Genomic DNA, 12,494 nt, shown 5'->3' with positions numbered 1-12,494 from the left:
TTTTAGTTTCCCCCGCGTGGGCTGGGGGACCTTCCACGTGAGAAGTCAGCAGTGCTGCGGCGGTTTGGTGACTGAGACGGGTAGGGCGACGGTGAACGGTTGAAGCGCGCTGGTCCTCGGTTGGTGTTGGAGAGGTATTCTTCGATCTCAGCAGGGCGCTGGCCGTATCGGGGGCGTGGGGCGTCGACGGAGAACCCTCGCAAACCGAGCCTCTTGTAGGGACAGCGACGGTAGATGTGGTCGGCCTCTCCGCAGTGGTAGCACAGCGGGCGATTATCGGGCGTTCGCCACACGTCGGTCTTCCTTGGTGTCTGGTATTGGTCTACAGGGCGTCGGGCGGGCGGCGTTGGACGGCGGTATGGCTCAGCCTCTTGACGACGGGTTGGAGCAGGGCGGGGTTGACGAACAGCCGAGGAGTAGGTCATGGCTTGTGGTTCGCGGGGTGCTTCCGACGGCGTAGAAGTTCCCAGTGCGTTTTGGACTTCTTCTCGGATTACGTCGGTCAGGGAAGCCACTTGAGGTTGCGGCGTCGTTGGAAAAAGCTTCCGAAGCTCCTCCCTGACCACTGCTCGGATGGTCTCTCGCAATGTATCGGAGCTTCCATTTGCAGCACCGATGGTCTCCGAGAACAGCGCGTTGACAGGGCGGTCGTACTGCCTGGTTCGAATTTCTAGCGTCTTCTCCATCGCGGCCGCCTCAGACGCGAATTCGGCCACTGTCTTCGGAGGGTTACGGACTAGACAAGCAAAAAGCTCTTGCTTCACTCCTCGCATTAGAAACCTGAGCTTCTTTTCCTCGGGCATTTCAGGGTCCGCACGACGAAAAAGTCGCTTCATCTCCTCAACGAAAATCACGACTCCTTCGTTGGGGTGCTGCGTTCGAGTTTCAAGCAAAAGCGCAGCTCGCTCTTTTCTCACCACGGTAGTGAAGGTCTTAAGGAACTCCCTCTTGAATTGAGTCCAGTCGGTCAAAGAGCTCTCATGGTTCTCGAACCAAGTTCGAGCAGCATCTTCTAAGTAAAAGAAGACATGCCGGAACGTTTCTTCATTGTCCCACCTGTTGAAGATGCGGACGCGCTCCAACTTCTCCAACCATTCTTCGGGGTCTTCAGCGGGGGCTCCCCGGAACGATGGCGGTTCTCGGGGCTGCTGCAGGATGATTGGCGACGTTGTTTCTTGCACCATGGTGTTGGTTGCAGCGTTCCTTCTCTTGGGCCCTTCTGGCAGAAGACCGAACTCGGGCGGTAAATCTTGCAGGCGGGGGCTGGCTCTTGTTGGACTGGCTTGGCGGCTTTTCGAGGTTGTAGTGGGCATGAAGGGTGCGTACCCCGCACCTCCACCAGATGTCACGAAGACAAGGACGATGCAGTGATGTTGAATGAGAAACACGTTTATTGGAGCGAACTTGTGCTCCCCTAACAACTCAAAAGAATACAGAGGCGGCGAAGCAGCGGTCAACAAAGTGACTTGCACAGGCGAGTGACGTCGAATCGAATGCCCCGGCGTCCGCACTGCAGGCTTTTTATCTTTCGGCGCGCGTGGTTCTCGAAACGTCGATTCGCATCGAGAACATAGTAGATCCAAGAAGATTATTCTGGGCTGTTCACGTTAGATCGGAATGCTCTCCCTATCACAACAGATAACACATGCGGCACAGAAAGAAAGAATGGAACACGCGCTTCCCTTGGCGCAGAGATAACGCAGACCGGCGCAGCCGGGCGGTAAAAGCAAAACACAAATAAACAAACCTAATGTATGGTTCGCGGCAATATGTATGAGTATTAATTGTATATGCATTTTTTAACATTCTTTTGAAAATTCTAAAGTGGTGTTGCCTTCACTTGTTTTCGTGGGCTGTCCCTATCCACACTCCTAGCGCAAATAATTTTTAAAATTGTCTGCACTCCTAGCGTGGATAACTTTTAAACGGACAGACAACCGATTTTTGTGGAGTGCATGTCATCTAGCTCATATGAAAGCCAGCGTTTTATATACTGGGGTATTACTGGGGTAACCGCAAGGAATTTTTAAATAAACAGGCGGAAATAATTCTAATTTTGCACTAAAATTTCTTAAGCTTGAAAGGGGGCGCCATGTGGCGTGTAAACATGACACTACGTTACATGTCCAAGCAATTCAACGCGTGATTCAAAAAACACATGAAGGAACATGAAAGGTTGCACATTATTGTTGTTGTTTTAGCCGGGAGAAGTTTTTAAATCCCTCTCTTAATCTCGCGTGCAGTTAAAAGTATGTTGCCGCATGGCTTACTGTCATGGTTGCCGCACGCCTTTTGGTGGGACATGTATGGCTGGTAGACCTAAAAATTCCGATTTCAGAAGTTCTAGGACGCTATCAGCAAAACTTTTTCCAGGGTTCGTACAGGCTTGAAAAGCAAGAATTCAAGGGTTTTCAAGGACTTTCAAGAACCAGAAAACACATTTTCAAGGTCCCCATCAAACGTTTTATATGGCATTATTTATAACTTTTCCAACACAATGCAAAAGTTTTTTATTGCACAATACCTAAGCACATTAGTGCACATTTAGATAGTCGCTAACGGGTTCGTAAATGCTTCCCCAGCTTTATTTTTTATTTCATGGCTAGTATTTAGAGGTTTTTCTTTTTCCTTTGTGTTTGCTGAGGCTGTTTGATTTCAAAACTTAGTTAATGTTGCCTGCATCTTCTACTTTGTCAGCAAGAGTATCAGCTGAAATTAAATCGAGCAAGTGTTGCTTCAAGGCAGGATGAACAATGTACACGTCCACCATTTGAACGTAAAAGCAAATGCAGATGGAGCGTATGAGGCACAGCAAACATGCAAGGAGCGAGCGTACAGACTAGATGGAAGATGCAAGATAGAGAACAGAAGCTGGCTTTCACTGGATTGTATCGTGACATGGATTGGATTGACAAGTGCCTGCTCCCAATGTTGCCTTGTAATAATGAAAGTCCACCAAACTTGTAATTTCATGCAATACACTGAAACTTGATTGTTACAATGTTTCTTTACATTAGTTAGCACCTAAAATCCACGACAAACACTTTAAATTCTTGTGAAAAGACAGGGCCATTGATTCTCTCCGGAAAAAATCAAGGGTTTTCAAGGACCATTTAAAAATTCCAGGACTTTCCAGGCCTTGAAATTGACACTTCTAAATTCAAGGGTTTTCAAGGTTTTCAAGGACCTGTGCGAACCCTGCTTTTCGGATGAAGGTGTCTTAAAGGAGCCATGAAGAGAAAACACAAGTTTGGTTCATTCAAAAGATTGTCTCGTTAGAATCATACTGACACCACTTTTAACGTAAACTTCGCTCAAATAAGCTACATAATTAGGAAAAACGGGAATGGTCATGCGACCCACCAGCTCATTTCCCGCAACAGAACCTGTGATGTCACATGGGCTAAGCTCTGCGATTGGCGGAGGCTGGCAGAAGCAGACGCAAATTAGGTAGAGCTTACAAACTAGACGAACGAGCGATTTGCGCTTAAATTTAGGGCACATTCTTTACAAAGCAATAGGAATGATGGGACAAACAGTGGAAGTTACGAAAGCACATGTAAACATAGAAGTACTGATGCGTTCTGCTGTTCGTACTGCGCACAGCATGCTTTGGTTTAGCTGCACAGCCCTATGGGGCTTGGGGTTGTCTCAGACGACACTGGCCGATTGACGCAAGCAACGGTGTCTTACGTGACCCCATTTGTCGAGCGAGCACTGTTTCAGGGAACGAATATTTTCTCCCAGAACAAAAACAAGCCAGGTTCAAATGCGGGCAAAAACAAACCAAACGCTTGCCACGGTATGGTGGCGCCATCTAGGTTACAGAACGTAAAGAAACGCGGGAACAAACCAACACCGCTACAGGGTGGAGACAACCTTCGAACGATCCCGTGCCGCCGCAATTGGGCCAACGGGCTCAACGCGTTATTCTTTTCGTTTCCCACGAGACCTAGCAACGCGAAACAGACAATATGATTCAAACTTCTTCAGTAAACCGCGTTGCGGCGATAATTTTAGCGCGGTTTTGACAGAATGACTTGCTTCGGCGGCGAGCGAGCAACCGAACATGGCGGCGCCAGCGTTACGAGTCTCTACCCTGTACGGCGGATGCGTGAATGAAGGTACTCTAGGCTGCAGAGCGGTCGGTTCCCGTGATGTCACTTGGGGCCACGAAAACGCACGATTGAGCGGGAAAATCAAAATTTTAACCTAAATTGTTTAATTTCTCAGTGAATAAAGCACTGTTTGTATCCGGACAAGCGCTGGGGGCACTATAAGACACGAAATCTTTCGAATAAAACCAACTTGCATTTTCTCTTCATGGCTCCTTTAAGTGATGCCCTTTCATTTGGGATAAAGAAAATATACTCGACAAAAATCAGTTGTCGGGCCCTTTAAAATGGGGACAAATCTGGCCATTTTATTAGCAACCAAGTGGCTAATTTCAACAAGAAAGAGCCCTCCTACTCTCAAGAAATACTGCACAAATCTGTGCTTTGGAAAGCATCCATTATTTTCTCAAAAAAGAATTTCAGCCTGTAAATACGTTTTTTATTGTGGTTGTTGTAGGCAAATGAAGACCCAGATCAGGCTCCTAGTTCAATCTTTGGTATTCGTGACTTCGATTCCAAGAACAGCGCTCCAAAAATCGGCTTAGAAACAACGTTACAAAGACTTGGACTTGCAAGTGTTGTTTTACTTAGGAGAATCCAAATATATATGAACCTGAAGCTCAAAGCTCCAACTGTCAGGGACATTTCCGGAGATTAAACTCACAATCAGGGGTGAGACAGCTGAAACAGATTTGGGGGGAGTTTTCCGAGCAGCAAAATCTTGATTTTGGAGCATATTGTGCAGGGGTGAGACAGCTGAATCAGATTTGGGAGCAGTTTTTGGAGCAGCGAAATCTCGATTTTGGAGCAGAAGAACCTTGATTTGGAGCAGAAGAACGACATTTATTATGTCACCTTAGGAGGCTAAAAAATCAAGTTTTTGGCAACTCACGGAGGAATAGTGTACTTTTTAATTGGTTTTGAATGTACATAACAGTGAAACACCCTTTCAATAAAGTATTTTCTCCCAGAGTATCACAACTGCACTACCTTTTTACAATCCATTTTTAAATTCTTAGGTTCTATGCATAGATAGCGTGGGGTGCCATTGAAAATATCGAATTGAAAAACTAAGCAATCTTAAGGCATTTTTATTATCCTGTGAATGCCGAAATTGTTATTGTTGTAATCCCAGACTCGTCTTTACCCACAAGTGTAGAGCCACGGCAAAAGTTGCGCAAAGCGCGGTGACAGTAGTTGTCGCACCCCACCAGCCCTCCTATTTCAATCCCCAAGGTGCACGTTCACTAAGATCGTAATTTGAGTAGCGTTGGTATGTATAGCCACCTCCCTTTTGGCATTAAATTTCACTTCAGATAAATGAACCATCATTGCTAGCGTGCAATAATAGCCCGTCCCGCTATCAGACACTGCTTGAACATCTTGCGGCGATGTAGCCTGCGCCGCCACATTTGCAGTGTCGATCGTCCCATTCCCGCCACTCGCAACCTTGCTGTAAAAGGTAGCAATAACTCAGCGTTTTATAACCCCACAATGAGTCCAAAATTTTCCTTCAAGCACACACCGGACTCGCACTCAAGGCTAAAAAACGGCGAATTCGCGGGCGCCATGTTGTTTTTGATGAACTCCCATCTTTCGAGTCGCGGAACTTCCTGCAAGCAAGCACTGATCGGCAAAATGGAGGTTAAAAAAAAAAAGCAGAAAAAATAACGGATTTCTTCACGCAAAAGTAAGAAAAGAAACAAACGAAAACCTCTTTTTAGTGCTCAATTTTTGGGTCTGTGTTGGTTCATACGAATTTCGGATGATACGAACATATTCGAATGATACGTCCTTTCCCTTCAAAATTGCGGAAAACTTGTTGGTTGGGATGCAGCCGTGGTATTAGGCCATGAGACTGCTCAGTTTATCTCGTAGAGTTCCGTGAAAACAAAACTAGATGTCTAGTTTGTTTCTTGGGTGTGGCGCAATAATCTTCGTGGCATTTTGACGAAACATATTTGCAATTGCTCCCTTTTTAAATGTGTCTACCTCTCGAAATACCGTTAAATGTGGAAAGGCGCTCAATCTATTTCGTTAGTTCGAGTTCATAAAAGCATTGAGCCGTATAGGCCCCTGCGGGGGAATCAGAATTTGTTCGTTAGACAAGGAAATTCGTAAGATCGGGTTTCGTTAGATCAAGTTTTGACTGTATGTTGATTCTTCAGTGCAGACAATAAAATATAGATCCAACAATTAATTTTTGGTTAGCTTTTTTATGGCTGTTCAGATAACTATATTTAAATATAACAATTGAATTTTTCACCCTTGTCATTCATTATAAGAATGCACTGTAGTTTCATGAGATGCGAGGTCATGTCTAGATGTCGCGAGTGCAAAGTGTAGATTCTATGTCACGCAGAGCATCCAGCTAGTGAAAGTATGATTTGAAACTGACAAGGGAACATACCGCGAACAAGATTATCCAATGCTTTTCCTGGCACATTTTACTCAGTGACCAGAGACAATAATTACAATGTTCCCCTGCGCCATTCAGTGCAAACAACGAGGTGTAAAAAAATGTGGTTGGAACTTGCTAAAAACGTTTTCACAACTTTCGGACAAAGATTGGCGGCTATGAAAGTGAAGCTCCCTTAGCGAGGCAGACATTTATATATCTGCATACAGATTAAACATGATTCTAAGGCAATCAAGTGCACATCAAATGAAACCTGCAAATTCAAAGAAATCCAAACACATTATGTCTGAACTCTCTGCTATAAACCTCTGTGCCAGGTCTGCCTCCAGTCCAACCCTACAAAGCTTCCACACAGATGGTGCTGTTGGCCGAAAACAATGCTCCCAGCACATCTGATGTGTGCTTACTCTAAGTGCTTAGCTGAACGCCCACTACATTTACAAATCACCAAGCATGTAAATTCTAATGCTCAAGAAGTTATGACTGTGAGCAATAAGTTTTAATGCATGAGCAATGTAAATTTCAACAAACGTTGTGAGGTGCCTATGTTAATACTTCCATATTTAGCAACGTTACATTTAATAATAGCTAACAATAAGGTTTAATGTTCAACTAATGCTGGTTTCTAGAATCGTCACGTGATGTGTAACTTCCTCAACCTAGGTGTCAAGCTATATATATTTCTCATGCCCTTTCCTATGGCTGAGTGCCAAAGGCACTGCGTTACGGAGCACAAGGGTTGCAAGTACGATTTCCATCCATGAGGGCTGTTTTTCCTATAGAGGCGGTAAAAAAGAACACCTTTGGCACACAGTACAGATTCCCTGGTGGCCTAAACTGACTCGTGGCCATCCACTATGGCACGCACTCATAGCCCAAGGTGCTGCATCAGTGCCGAAGGCCCCAATTTGCGGGCACCCAAACTGGCACCCCACCTGCATGTCCACGGTGGCGCACTCCTGGACGAGCAGCGCCCGGGCCTCAGCGACCTGCTTGAGCAGCGCCTTGGCTTCTTCCTTCGTCTCGGCAAACTCGGTGCAACGGTGGGCATAGTCGTACGCGGCATCCAGGTGGCCCTGGGCTAGGTGGTGCTTGGCGAGGAAGCAGCACGCGTGCGCCATCTCCTCCCGATCCACCCGGTAGCCCTGGCGCTCGCAGTCCCGAACATAGTCCGTAAAGGCCCCACACGCCTGCGGAGGCACACATGTTCATGGGAGGGAGCCCAGTTGGACACACGGGCTGCAGCAAAAGGTGTATTACAGCCTAGGTCTCTTCCACCGAGTACGACAAGATTAACTCAATAAAATTTGAGTATACTTAGGAAACACAGAAAACATGCAGATGTAACTTACGTTGGTGTTAACGAAGAACTAAAAAGCACAGAAAAAGCAATAAAAACCAAGAGGAAAGACATTTATGCTCTCATAAAATTCAAGATTGTTTTCCATAGCTAGCTTAAAGGAGCCATGAAGAGAAAAAACAAAAGTTTGTTTTATTCGAAAGATTAGGTGTTTCATAGTACCCTAAGCGCTTTCCCGGAAGCAAATGATGCTTTATTCACTGAGAAATAAGGCAATTTAAGCCAAAATTTTAAATCTCCCGCTAAATTGCATATTTCGTGACGTGAACAATGGCGTCATACGAGCCGGTCCATGAAACAGATACTTAGTATGTCGACTCCATATAGCACCCACACGCGGGAATCAAACAGGAACCGGACCTCGTGCCGAAACCGAGACGGCGGCTATTTTAAAAATACTAGTAAAACCTAGTGCATCCGCAGCCCTAGTCATGGAATCGCCTGATCCGGAGAACAAAACTCTCGCCGAGAAGCTCGGGCTTGCATTTAACAACCTCACAACACTTGAACGCTCAATGCTTCTAAGTGCACGATCGGCAGGAGTTGTGGGATACGCGGATGGACCGGAAAGCGACCATTCCGCGATAGCCACAACAGACGAACGCCCAGCCGTCGGCACCGCAGCCTCATCAGCCCCGTCGCGACGGACGAATACAGACTGGTACGTATGTGCCGTATTTTTATTACGGTTAATAATAGTTCAATTTCAGTAGCAGTATCGCTTATGCCAGTTGGCCGGTGTCGTGTATGGAAAGCCGTTCACGCGGTGTGTATGGCATTTTTTTCCCCCAAGGTCAGAGCGCTTTGACGGCGATTTGACGAAGTCGGTGACGAGCGCCAGGATGTCCTAGGAGTGAGCTAACGTAAGGGTCCCTGCCGTAATCACTTCCTCGGAAATGAAGCGAAGTTCACAAAACGTAGCCACTTGCTTCGCCGAGGTTCGTCGTTGGGCAGCACATGAAAGGAGATCTCCTCACCAGCGGGGATGTTGCACTCCCTCGACGATTTGCCCGTACTACATGGGCATTTCAAAACGCAGCAACGAAATTTCATTGTAAAGTACTCGAACAAACTGAAGTTTTCAGTGGTTGTAAACTGGAAACGAGCTCCTAACAACAGCAGCAAGCCAACACCATTCCGAAACTTCTGCGACGACTGTCACTATCTCGTCGCTGCTTGCTGTTCCTTACTCCCCTCGTTTCTATTTTTACCTTTGCTGGTTGGCGATATGACGGCCAACCTCCTGTGAAGGGATTACGATACCAAGCAAGGTCGCGGCTGTGCGTGCTGGGACGGTTCGTTGGCCCCGAAGAGCCTCGAACCCGAAAATTCGTCTGCGCGACGGTGGCGACGGCGAGATGTCGAGTTCGGCTGGCGGTAGTTTCGTACGCATTGGCATACACGCTTGCGTGTTTATTCGGAACTTCAACCGTTTACTCCACCGTTCTTAGTGTCATAAAAGGAATGTGCAGTATGTTTAGCGGGCATATAGCTCACTATGCAAACTGGTAAGCCCTGCCTAACTTGCGTTTGCTTTTGCCGGCCTCCGCCAATTGCAGAGCACTCTCGTGTGACATCATAGGTTCTGTTGCGGGAAATGAGCTGGTGGGTCGCATGGTCATTCCTTTTTTTCCTAATTATGTAGCTTATTTGAGCGAAGTTTGTGTTAAAAGTGGTGTCAGTATGGTTCTAACGAGGCAATCTTTCGAATGAACCAAACTTGTGTTTTCTCTTCATGGCTCCTTTAAAAGACAATGCCTAAAAAAATTAGTAAAGAATCACTCAAGTGGAGCTTAAAGGGGCCCTAAATAGCCTTCCAAAGGTCGCCATTTCAATCGTGCAATCGCTAGAGTACCCCTTCACGACAACGTATACCAAATATTACACTTCAGCAAAAAGCAGGGGCCACACAAGCAGGGGTGAGACAGCTTAATCAGATTTGGAAGCAGTTTTTGGAGCAGCGAAATTTCTATTTTGGAGCAGACGAACCTTGATTTGAAGCAGAAGAAAGACATTTATTATGTCACCTTAGGAGCCTAAAAATTTTTTTGGCAACTCAGGAAGGGGGGAAGGGGGGGGGGGGGGGGGGTGCACTTTTTATTCCGTTTTAAGTGTACGTAACACTGAAACAGCCTTTCAATAAGGTTTTTTTTCTACCAGAGTATCACAAGGCATGAACTGCACTACCTTTATACAAACCTTTTTTTAAATTCTTCGGCTCTATGCATAGATAACGTGTAGCGCCGTTGAAAAAATCGAATTGAAAAACTAAACAGTTGTAAGGCATTTTTATTATCGTGTGAATGCCAAAGTTATTATTTTTGCAATCCTAGACTCGGCTTTACGCACAAGTGCAGAGACACGGCAAATGTTGCGCAAGGCGAGGTGACAGTTGTCGCAGCCCACCAGCTTTCCCATTTCAATCCCCAAGGTGCACGTTCACTACTATCGCAATTTGAGTAACGTTGGTTTGTTTAGCCACCTCCCTCTCGGTATTAAATTTCACTTCAGATAGAAGAACTATCATTACTAGCATGTAATAATAGCCCGTCCTGCTATCGGACACTGCTTGAACATTTTGCAGCGACGTAACCAGCGCCGCCACTTCTGCAAGGTCGATTGTCCCATTCCCGCCACTCGCAAGCTGGCTGTTAAAGGCAGCGTTTTATCTCAGCGTTTTATAACATCGAAATGAGTCTGAAATTTCAATTCAAGCACGCACCGCTCCTCACACTCAAGGTCGAAACATGGTGAATTCGCGGGCACCACGTTGGTTTTGATGAACTCCTGTCTTTCGGTTCGCATAACTTGTCGCAACAGATCAAACGACTAAATGTAAACCCAGCCATCACCATAACCAAAACCACGGTAGAAATTGGCGAAGAGTACTCTGCCTGAACCACGAGCAACTGCTTTGCCCGGCAGCCATGTTTTCCAATCTTCACCCCACCAAGATGGCAGCCCAATGTCGTTCGGGAAATGGGGCGCTCCGAAATTTGGCGTTTTTTCATCAACTTGCACAAGTAGTTTGTCGCCTCAGTACACATAAGTATTTTTTCTACAGGACTTTGCAATGGTTTTTGATGGAAAAACTTTAAAAACTCACAGAATATGACATGTGCAACCCAACATTGTGATTTCCGAAAAAACTATCTCGGGGTCAATTTTATGCGGCTTTTTAATGATCAATCAATCAAACCTTTACAAACAGCATCACCTTGGGGGTGCTGGAAAATTATGCCGACAGTGAGCATTTTGCCCCATTGAAACTGACGGGAGCGCTAAAACTCTTGGCTCTCAGACTGTTTTCGAGCAGCCTGGCGGAAGAAAACAAGTTTGCATCAAAACTGCGCATTATGCGCAGCTGTCTCACCCCTGCACAAGCACGCAAAAGAGGTTGTTTCTTTCTTTCCTCCTTTACCTACCGCTTCCTCGCCGCCATACTGCCTCGCTCTGATGTAGTTCCGGGTCTGACGCAGCCTCTATGACGCACGAAACACTGAACCAACCCTACGGCGCCACTATTGGTGAACCCCTTCAAATGCTGTAGCCAATCAGCATTCCCGGCTCTGGGGGAAACACGGGTGTGGTCCCGGCGAGCGGCGCTCCGGCATCGGCGGCACGGCGTATCCTTGTAGGGATGAATGTTGATCGTCGCTATCCGTCACACGAGCTTAGCTGAGTTTGTAGATATAGCGCGTCGTCTACAAGGTATGAATAACGCCGAAAAACACAGAGATTCTCTGCAGGCGGAAACGTCACTACACGCGCAGACCACAACAAGCATCTGCCTGCACGGCTGACAAGGAGCCCACTGCACAGTGTATGCACGACATGCTTACACCGCAGCAGCTAAAACTTGTTACCAACCCAGCAGAGCGACACTATTGCTGAAAATCAGTTTATAAATGCGTGAGAGGGGGTGATAGTGCAGTGAAAGATTGCACTGGTGGTGGTCGTCGCACGGCTTTGTAAAGCGGTAACTGTATAACTGCGGTGATGCTAAGCCTTTTCCGAGCGTCGTTCGCCGCAGCAGTGCTGCATGGCAGAAGACGCGAGTGTGTCGCTAGTCGTCGGTGTAAATCTTCAATTACTGTCGTGAGCGAGCCTGTTTGTGTTTGGGACCCCCCATACCTGGCCTTCAAATGCTTGTTTCCCCTATTCTAAAAACTGACGTGCTGACGCGACCACTGGACGACGTGAGGAGCACGGTCGCCGGGAGGTTCGAGCGGCTCGACCGGCCCCGCTCAGCATTTGTAAGAGGAGCCTGCGCTGCTAAAAAAGCGTGACGTACCTCCGAGCAGAGCAATGGCTGCGCGCATCTCGAACCTTGCCCTGTTTCTCTAGGAGGACTTCCACCTCGTCGGTGGCGTCACTGCTTCCACAGTGCTTTTGAAGGCGCAATGAGAGAAGAGCTCCAGGCCTTATTGCTGCCCTTTTAATTAATGATAACTCGGCTAATACTCAATGCCTTTAAACCATTTTTGCGGCAGGACGTTCCTTGGATAGTACTCCAGCTTTTGCGCATGTAAAATCGCAAGCTTTAGAACCCTGCTTAGGGCCCCTTTAACACCTTCCTGGCCACGCCTATACAAATGGA

The 12,494-nt window shown here is 46.7% G+C and overlaps 1 protein-coding gene across 7 annotated transcripts in view; it reads right to left on the bottom strand.

Annotated features, from left to right (window-relative positions):
* Window positions 1–12,494, bottom strand: part of LOC144146646 (uncharacterized) — a 62,305-nt gene that overhangs the window by 34,393 nt on the left and 15,418 nt on the right. For all 7 annotated transcript variants that reach the window (XR_013317687.1, XR_013317688.1, XR_013317690.1 and 4 more), the window contains exon 5: window positions 7,470–7,724. Coding sequence is in view for 4 of the 7 variants with exons in the window: in XM_077678588.1 (XP_077534714.1) it covers window positions 7,470–7,724 (255 nt within the window). In the remaining 3 variants the exon portion in view is untranslated. The remainder of the gene's footprint in view (window positions 1–7,469; window positions 7,725–12,494) is intronic.

This window comes from Haemaphysalis longicornis, unplaced genomic scaffold, assembly GCF_048455015.1.
Source record: "Haemaphysalis longicornis isolate Haplotype H1 unplaced genomic scaffold, Haemaphysalis longicornis Haplotype H1 scaffold_1, whole genome shotgun sequence".
NCBI classification, from domain to species: Eukaryota; Metazoa; Arthropoda; class Arachnida; order Ixodida; family Ixodidae; genus Haemaphysalis; species Haemaphysalis longicornis.
This window is presented reverse-complemented; position numbering and strand designations above follow the sequence as displayed.